Here is a 10,629-nt window from a genome sequence, read left to right as displayed (position 1 = left end):
ATTGTTTTCTCTTGAAAAAAGAAGAGTTAGGGGTTCTGATTGTGTTTAAGATTGTAAAGGGAATTGATAGTGTTGATGTATCATTTTTTTCTATATATAACAGTGAGAATAGGGGACACAAATATAAATTTTGGCAAGGTAGGAGTCATCTTCAGCTTAGACAGTTTTATTTTTCTAACAGGGTGGTTGGCCTTTAGAATGGGTTGCCTTCAGACGTTGTAGAGGCAGTAAATTTAAATGAGTTTAAGAAAAAGCTTGATAAGTATATAAGTGAAAAGGGCTGTGTTTAAATTTTTTTTATTTTATTTTTTTAAAATCATTTTAATTTAGTTTTGAAGATGGAACAGCCGAGATGAATCAATAGGTCCCATGTTGTCCCAAAATATTATGTTACGTTATGTTAATTACAACTGAGTTCCATCTTGTGGATGTTGAAAACACTTTTCTCTATCTCTAGTAATTAAAGGTTTATAAAAATATATCAGCATTTTGACTTCTGTGATTGTTTAATTCAAATTTCCAGATATCTTTACTTGTTCATGAAAAAATGTTGTTGCAAAATAAGATGTTATGTAATGCTCTGTTTGTTAGTTTTATCAGTGTTTAGTTATTCTGCTGTTAATTTGTTTATGGCCTCTTGTTGAATAAAGAAAGGGTGTCTTTTGTTGTAGCCAACATGGGAAGGTCGAGGCTGGTTGATACCTTGGTTTGGAACCAATCCCTGGTGGACAGCAATAGCAGCTGTTTTTCCTGCTCTGTTGGCAACCATCTTAATCTTCATGGATCAACAGATTACAGCTGTCATTGTTAATCGAAAAGAAAACAAATTAAAGGTTGGTTAAGATTTATTTGTAATATAATAAACAGATCAAATAAAAAACTTGGAACTATGAATGTGTATAATTGATATTTTTATGTTCTTAAGCTGACCATACAAAATTACTTCTATGATTTTTTAGTCTGTAATCATTCCAAACTCTTTCTTTATTGTAGAATTGGATAAAACAAGGACAACTGTATGTTTCACAAATGTTTCATTTATTATGACCATGGCTTCACCAATAAAGGCATAATCTTCATTGTCATAAAGAACTACACCTGTATTCCTGGATTAATCATCTAGAGTTGTCCATTTTCATGTATCCTGAACTGTTTCCTTATTATACTTGTGGTCGAAATTCAGAATATCACATTCAGTATTCTTGTACTGATCATCACAAATTTTTCTTGTTTAAATACTAAAATAATAATAATTTAAAAACTGTGCCTATAATTTCTAGACCATTCCTTTACTAGTGAGGACTAACTATCTAGGAATTTTATTTTCTACAGTTTTGGACTAATTGTCCAGAACTGTTTTTTTTTTAGCTATTCTATTAAAACTATTCCTTCGGTATTGCTGGACTAATTAACAACATAAATTTTAAGGACAACAAGAGACCTGTTCTCTATCTAGGTTCTCCCATTCACTAAACTAAACTTAAAAAAAATTCAAAGCCAGTCCTTATCATTCAAATATTTATTTAGCTTTCCCTTCAACTCCCTTTACTTTACTTCATCTACCACATCTGAAGGCAATCTGTTCCGAAAGACAACTACCCTGTTAGAAAAATATAATTTTTCTTAGCTGAACATGACTCCAACCCTCCCAAAATTTATGTTTGTGTCCCCTAGTTTTACCATTCTCACCATTAAGTACAAAAAATGATGCTGCATCAAAACTACCAATTCCTTGAAAAACACTGAACATTTCAATAAAATCCCTTCCAACTCTTCTTTTATCAAGATAAAACAATAACCAAGAACTAATTTGTTTTTGTAGTAATTGTGAGCTAGTCACTTTTCTTGAATATTCCTGGACTAATTGCATATAACGTTTATTCTTGCATTTTTTTGGGGGGGGGGGGTTAATCAATCAGAATAGTTTTGTTTTAATATTCTTGGAATAGTAAATCAGAATTTTATTTTTAGTATTCTTAGACTAATGATCTAGAACTGTTATTTTTTAACAGCTCATTAAATAATCATCCAGAACCAATTCTTTAGTATCTTTGAACAAAAAATTCTTCTTCTCCAATACTGTTCTAGTAACTTGGAACCATTCCTTTCTATTCATTGTTAGACCAGTAATTTAGAAATTTTTATCTTGCTGAATTAGTCATGTAGAATTGTCTTAACTTGGAATCTGTTTTTCAATTTAGTTCTGCATGGAACAATCATTTAGGTCTGGCTCTCTGTTATTCTCAGTTTTTATTCTAGTGCTTTTTTTTTGTTTAATTTTCCAAAAATCTACTATTAAGAACTGTTCTTCTGATGTTAGTACACCTTTTTCAAACCTAGTTCTTAGATAGGTAATGTGTATTGATATATTATGTGTGTGGAACATAAATGTTGGCTGTCAACTATGAACTTGACTTACAAAATAAATAAAAGCATATGTTCTAGCATATTTTATGTTGATATCATAATGTTTATAAGTTTTTGTTAATAGGGAACCACTCTTATTAATCTCTTACCAAGTTACTCTTTGTTTTACAGAAAGGTTGTGGCTACCATTTAGACCTGTTTGTCCTTTCTATCCAAATTGCGATTTGCTCCATTCTTGGTCTTCCTTGGTTTGTGGCTGCCACTGTCCTGGCTATGACCCATGTGAACTCCCTGAAGATGGAGTCAGAGACAGCTGCACCAGGAGAGAAACCTCAGTTCCTGGGAGTTAGGTAAAAATAAGTACACTCTGATAGTTAGATATAGCATTCATTTTAAATTATTAGAAGAAATCCCATGACAATGTACTATTTTCAGTTTATAGAAGCTATTTATATTAGCCATATGTTAAATCATTAGGTAGGAAACTTAAACTCTAAAAAAGTACTCTCTCTTTCAGTATATGAGTGTTTAACTGTGTATATTATATCATACAGAAGTGTTAAGAAGAGCTGTATTTTGCATATAGACATGTAGCAAATACTATCTATAAAGAGTGAACATTTACAAACATAAAAAATTAGAGGAATCTCAGCATTGTAGTCTTTGAGCTAAATATTTGATTTATTTAAGTATATAACAATTAATGAAATTGGATTTAAAATATCTTTATTATTATTTTTTAATATTGTTAGCCTTAAGCTCCCATGTTTTAGCTTTCAACAGGGTAGTAGGAGTATTCAAATATTAGTTTTAAGACAGATCTGAAATTCAATTTTTCCTACACCTTTGATAAGAAGGGAATGTGACATAAAAACACCTATGGTCAAAGCACAATATTTCACCATGTCATATAAAAGGCCTCTTGGTGGATCAGTTAAGTCTAAGGGCTTATACTGCTAAAATCAGGTTTTGATACACAAGGCAGGCACAGCCCAGATAGCCCATTGTGTAGCTTTAGGATCAGTAACAAACAAACAAAATCATATAAAATCTAAAAGTTTCCTTGCTCAGCCAGTTAGGTATTTCATGTTTTATCACTTAGACTTACAATGTTCACCTTCGCTGAATAGTGATGTAGAAACTAGTGCTGTCAAATATTCCTATAAAACTGACATTTTTAATTCAATTAATATCAACTTTAAATCCTTGTTATGGCACAGAAATTATCATTCACAATTGAGTATTCATAATATATAAATTGACACCAACTTGAAAGCTTTGGTATGAAATTTGTCCTGGTTGCAGCATGAAAATTTATGCATACAAGATCTTTCTGTGACATTATGAGAACCTATCTTCATACCTAGATATCTGTTTCTTTATAAAATGAATTGGCATTATGAGGAATGATATCAGTAACTGGTTATATCTATAATTTCATACAAACTGATACAGACCCTCTAATAGCACAAGAACTATACATAACTGTCATAAACAAATAACCTGTCTTGATATATGAACATTCTTCTGAGCATAAAAAATGGCTTTCACAACTGGACATCATTTTTGAAAGAAGAACGTAAAGAACATAAAATCTAAAATCCTTGGTGATGCACATGTTGAAATTTATAGCTGGATGTCTCTATTAACAACAGAACTAATTTTTGCAACTGAGCATTTTTGTTTGGGTGTTCACTTAATCTTATAACTAAACATCCTTAAGTACATGGAAAGTTTATAACTGAATGGAATAGGAACTGGCATTTAAGACTACACTTGGTAACAGAGAAAGTATTCTCAATTGTATATCTTTGATGACACACATAAAAAAAAAACATTTATAACTTTTATAATTGAGAATTCTTGTAATAACAGGAAGCGAGATTCATAAATATATAGTGACCTTTAGTAATGTACGCTGTTGTTAAAGGAGTTGCACCATAGCACAAAACCAATTTTGATCATTGTTACAAGAAGTAGTTTCTTGTTCTTTACTGGGTGTGTCCATTAATATACAAGCTGCTTCTGTTAACACAGGAACTATATATATAACACTCGTAAGTGGACATTCCTTTTAACACAGGAACTATGTATAACACTCATAAATGGACATTCCTTTTAACTCAGAAACTATATATATAACACTCGTAAGTGGACATTCCTTTTAACACAGGAACTATGTATAACACTCATAAATGGACATTCCTTTTAACTCAGAAACTATATATATAACACTCATAAATTGATATTTCTTTTAATACAGGAACTGGCATTCACTGGATATCTTAGAAGATTTGCTTTTATTATGAAAAGCTGTGCTAACAGAAAGTTGTAGCACTGGTCTTTTCACAGCTTATTCTAATAGTAGCCTCTTCACTTTCTTTTAACATGTTACATTGTTAAAAAACTTGAGAAGAGTGTCCTTTTTGTTTTCCAAACCTTCATCTTTTTTTTCTGCTTTCATTTTCCAACACCAGAGCATCAACACCTTCTATAAGTTATCTTTTTCATGAGTCTACCCCTTTGAGTTAGTACTGTTTTAATTATCACATTTTAGCAGTCCCACTTCTTGTAGTCTTAAAGTATAATTCTGTAAAAATATTTTTATTCTGCTTGCTTCCTATGTAGTCTAGTACCTCCTTTGTTTTCATAATTGTTTAGAAATTCCTTGTTACATAATTTTTGGATGTTTGGATTTTGAAACGAAAACATACAGGGAACTAGGACAACTCAGTAGTCTGCCCGTGCACTCCTGTTGGTTAATTGCATTACATGTGCTCAATAGAGAGATAGGATTATAAATATATGACAACAGGAGCAAATTAATCCATCAGTAAAAATATTTTTTTTTGCAACCTATTTCCTTTGATACCCAAGGCAATTGCTTCTTAAATAACAATGACCCTGATCATTACATCACTGTTATAATATAGGTAGTGATATGCTTAAATGAGCATCCATGTTACTATAGTGGCCAAAATTTATTGTTGGATATTACAAAAATTGTTTAAAATATAAACATGAAAAACCAGTATTTGAAGATTCTGTAAAAAACAATCTATTTCATTAAGGACTTGTTACATTTTACACTATCTGTAAAGCAATGTAACTTATCTTGTTATTGCTATGGCACAGTAAAAACATGAACCGCTTTGGTGTTTTTATATTTGAGAATTTTTTGCATCATAGGTGTCACTTTTTTGCTAAATTTTCTGTTCCCATATTATGGAAATTAAATTTACCAATCATATATATATTAACCCACCTACTCCCTTTTACTAGCCAGAACCCCTCCATCTTTTCTAAAAATCCTGTATTCATGCCTGCACTGTACTACTTATATGTAATCAATAATTCTTTGGTGTGATAGTCCTAGAAATAGGAAAATAATTAAGTACAAATTCATTCAAATTAAAAAAAAGAAAACCATTGACATTTATTTACCTGTACTTTGGCTTCAGTGATTAGAATTAGGATTTGGTATGGTAGTTCTTAAAATAGGGCATTGCACACAATCCAAGGTTGCAAGAAGGATAGAGGAGCTCTAAGAGTGTATGCTGGCCCTTCATGCAGTGGTTAGTGATGTCAAAAAGCCATTGATGGCAGAAAAAAAAAGAAAAATGCTGCAGAATCAGAAAGTAAAATTTACCCCAAGACTGTCTCAGGGTGAATGACTTTTGTTCAGTTTGTTCACCCCAAGACTGTCTTGAGGTAATTGCCAAGGAGGTTAATGTGTTACTAACACAAAATGAAATTTCTGTAAGCTGCTTTAAGCTATACCAACTTGTATATCTACTGCTTTCTACTACAAAATTATATTTTTTTTATCAATGCAAGTATATAATTTTTATGCTGAACATGTTTCCTTCATATTTTTGTAATTTAATTATTTAAAAAATTAAGTAATTTACTGTAAAAAATAAAACACTAAAAAGCCTAGAAAAGATGTAATGGAATTTTCTATTAATTCTTGTGCTGTATGGTCTTCGAAATGATATCTGTTTGTATGTATGCATAGTACCATAGAATGTATGGAATAGATTAATCTTCTTTCTCTATATTCCCACACAGACGTATTTGCCTTGGCTCTTTTCATATAACGTATCCCTAAGTTTTCTTGTGGTTATAATGTATGTTGTGTAGTGCACATGACAGTTATGTTACTGCTACATATCTTCAGTCAGCAGAATAACATGCTTTCAGGAAAGCTTTGAGAAAAATTCTGGGGCTTCTGCAACATCCGCTGGTTTACTTCTGTAGTTGTGTGTCACTGTTTGACTACGGTAGACGTGAAAAAAAAAGAGATAAACTACGTTTTCAGTTTTACAAGAAGTTCCCCTCTCTATCATATTAGAAAAATCAAGGAGTGACTGTCAGAGAAGCCCCAAGATTTATCCCAAATGAGGTTTTAATACTGAATATACATGTATCAAGATGTATAAATTATGTAACTGAGAGTTGTAGGGCTAAACATGTGCAAGCATTTATTGAGTGCTTGTCAAAGATGAATGAGTATGACATCATAAAATGAATAATTCCACTATAAAATCATAAACAACCCAATTTAGTGGCTTTGAAACTATGCAGCAAAAACTGCAACATTAGAATATATTTATCCCCCCCCCCCAAAAAAAACAACTAAAAGGAATAAACACATTTCTGCTACGGTGAAGGGGCTCAATAGTTGATAGCCAGTAATATATTTTAAAGTTGAATAACAAATAGTGATTTTTTTACTTTTCCAAACATATTTTTTATGTAGTCCTCTGTGGTTTCTAGTCTGTACTGTTGCATATCCATGATTTGTTCCCCTGGTGGTTCAGTGGTACGTTAACAGACTTAGAACACTAAAATTTGGGGGTCTGTTCTCCATGATGGATAGACTATATATGTATTTTCCATATACAACAAGACTAGGGTTAATGATTTGGTAAAACAGTCTGCAAATATTTGTGTTCCTTGAATAAAATGTCTTGTTTTAACTTTGTTTTTAATAAGAAAATAAAGAGAGAAATTTTTTATCCATCACTAATTGTTGTCTGTTGATTGGATATTATTTTGAAGTGTAAATATTGTATTACAGAGAACAACGAGTCACTCATATTCTAATCTTCATCTTGGTTGGTTTATCTGTCTTCTTCACTCGTGTTTTAAAGGTTGGTTAGATTTTGAGGTTTTCGCATATTTTTTAATGTGTACATTAATGATCAGAAAATTTTAAGTATTTTTGAGAGTATATTGAAATTGTTTTATGTGAACAGTAATTAAAACACATTTAATGGGGAGCTCTCAACTTGCTTGACAAAATTTGCAGACATAAAGAGTAATCATATTTATTAATATTATTAATAGTTTCCTTTCACAAAATAATGTGAATCTACTGAGTTCAGAAACAAAACTATAATTTAACAGTTTTTAAAATTATTTTAATTACAGTAGAATACTGAAACTTAAACTTTTATGTATCATAGTTAATTCCTGTGTCAGCAAAATACTGAATAGTGCATATATGATACTAGATAACATGATACTAGAACTATAATTTAACTCTCTCCACAGTTCATCCCTATGCCTGTTTTGTTTGGTGTGTTTCTGTACATGGGCGTTTCTGCACTCAAAGGATTACAGGTATGTCATGTGATCTCAGACATCAGATTAACCTTACACTATAGTGCTTTGCATAGAAATTTTGTACCACTGTTACTCTGTTAACTCTGGATATAATGGTTTTGTTATTGAAATTGGGTTAATTAAAAACCGTTTTGTTTATTATACTGATGTTAGGTATTCCCATCTGTATAACACTAAACACACTGACACTAGATGTTGGAAATTCCTTCATACAGTTGTCAGTTGATAGCTAAATCAACAGCCTGTATACATGATCACTTATTATTGAACGTTACTTTTTTGTAGTTGTACTTACAGTTACTAACTAGTACTGGTTTAATGTTTCTAACATATTCTTACCCCTTAAATTATCTGTTAATTGGGTTGGTCACAAAAAAATATGTCAATGCTTCAACATATGGAGAATCTAAGAATTCGAAGTTTGTATTAGCTGTTAATGCTGTGATTACTTTTTGTATTATTGACAGTGTTTATCCTTTTAGGGTAAACAAACTCTTGAGTTATAATCTTGTCATAAGTAATTTTTCCTGACCTTTATGTTTTTACTGTATTACTTATTGATTTTTAGGAGTTTAATGCTGTCATCACATTTTGTTTAATACATTTGGCTTGGTTGAAAACATAGGTGTTGCCTAAGTAATAAAAAATTACTTGTTACTCTAAAATGTTAAATAAATAGTTAACTCATAAAGTTTCTTTATTATCTAAACAGAAGAATACTTACATCTGAAAGAGTTTATCAAGGCTGTAATATTCGAAATATTTCATAAAGTTTGCCAGTTGTTTAAATTTAAGCTTGTGCAAACTTAGTTTATGAATAATATTTTAAATACAATAGAAAATAAATGAAATTCTAAAGGAAAAATTTTTATGGAAAATAATACAGTGGGAATGAATTAATTAGCAGAACACATAACACTGTAAATTAATCTACTCATAACTTTCCAAGAGAGACAATTCAGTTTGCACCATCTTTATTAAGCCTTAACATTTTGATGTTAATAATAATTTTAGCAAAACTGACTTGAGTTTATTATTAATTTAATCTTCTATTTAAACTTTAAAACAAGATTATTAACATTGTTCACCAGTAATCCTTTTCTCACAAAGGTTTCAGCTTTGTAGTTGGAATCCATTTAAAAAGTTATATAATGTAATAACAGTTGTATATAGCATTCAGAATTTGAATACATCTTTATAATAAGATTATTTTAAGGAAAGTCAGGTTTTTGATAAAAATAGAAATATTTAAAAGGTTAAAGGCGAACTGTGTGTGTTTTAAAAAGTACAGTGACCTTATCATTAAATATATATATTTTTTACAGTTGTTTGACCGTATCCTGATCCTTTTCATGCCACAAAAGTACCAACCAGATTTGATGTTTCTTCGATCTGTAGAAACCTTGCGAGTTCACTTGTTTACTGCTGTCCAATTAGCCTGTCTGGTGTCCTTGTGGGTAATCAAGTTATACAAACCTATTTCCATTGCTTTTCCTCTCATGGTAAGCTCAGTGTGCTTTGTTTTCAAAACCTGATTATTTTTTAATTTAATGTGTATATCCAGCTTCCTACTTGGTTATCATTATTAGGATGAGAGTGTTGATGGACTTCAATTCTTCAACTGTTGAAATGTATTACATTGTATATCATTAGAAATCATTATTTTGTCTCTCCTGGTCAGCTGGTAGTGATGATTGGCATCAGAAAGTTGTTGGACTTTGTCTTCACCCAGCGTGAATTAAAGATCCTTGATGATGTAATTCCAGAGTCAGCTAAGAAAAAATTAGAAGAGGAATTGAGAAAGATGGAAGAGGAACAGGTGAGTTGTTCATCAGTTAATGTATAATTTGAAAAGGGCTGTTTAATTTCGTATTTGATTGTTATATCTTTAGATATATTAAAATTATGTGAGGTTGATTTCCTAAATCTAGTTATTAATGCAGTTTGTATACTTATTACACTACTGAACTAATCACAAAAAAAATGTTTTTGAAAATTGTGAGTTTCCAAAATGCATATTTGCAATATTAAATAGACATTTAAAACTTTATTGATTAATTTTGTTGGTGAAGAAAACTCTGTATGAGTTTGCCACAGTATTCTGGTACTCCATGAGAAAAAGGAAAGGAGACTTAATGTTTTTGTTCATTACATATACAATCTAGAATTCATATATGTTTGTTTGTGTTTTTGAGTTAATGATTTTACAAGAATTAATCTTTTAATATAGTTTTTCTTTTCAAAGAACAGTTTTTTTTTGTTTTTCAAACAGTTGTTTGCTTTGTATGCTTATCTTTGTTTTCATATGATCAAATAAAACATTCTTAAAATGTATATCTAAGTACCTTTATAATAATGTCTTGGTTAAATAAGTTATGTATACATAGAAAATACATAGGCTGTTCATTCAAAGTGCAGCTTACCAAGTTATTTCCTCACTATATTTGTTCTTCAGGATACAAGCACGGAGAAGGTAGGACTGGTTTGCTGGACTGACCACACGAGCTGACATTTTAGAAAGATTGCTTTTTCCCAACACATCAGCATCATTAATTTTAATACCTACATGTTACTTAATATTTAATTTCTATTTTCTGACTGTTTATAACATTTGTTTGAATGGCTAACATA

General features: G+C 30.7%; 1 protein-coding gene across 1 annotated transcript in view; it reads left to right on the top strand.

Moving 5' to 3' along the window:
• The window catches only part of LOC106460470 (sodium bicarbonate cotransporter 3-like), a 79,916-nt gene that overhangs the window by 53,659 nt on the left and 15,628 nt on the right, over positions 1-10,629 (top strand). Inside the window, 7 exon segments of the mRNA XM_022387206.1 lie at positions 672-833; positions 2,539-2,717; positions 7,451-7,523; positions 7,927-7,995; positions 9,324-9,500; positions 9,680-9,817; positions 10,454-10,471. Coding sequence (XP_022242914.1) covers positions 672-833; positions 2,539-2,717; positions 7,451-7,523; positions 7,927-7,995; positions 9,324-9,500; positions 9,680-9,817; positions 10,454-10,471 — 816 coding nt within the window.

Source organism: Limulus polyphemus, unplaced genomic scaffold, assembly GCF_000517525.1.
Source record: "Limulus polyphemus unplaced genomic scaffold, Limulus_polyphemus-2.1.2 Scaffold776, whole genome shotgun sequence".
NCBI classification, from domain to species: domain Eukaryota; kingdom Metazoa; phylum Arthropoda; class Merostomata; order Xiphosura; family Limulidae; genus Limulus; species Limulus polyphemus.
The sequence above is the reverse complement of the archived record's forward strand: the minus strand, read 5'-3'. Positions and strand labels throughout refer to the sequence as shown.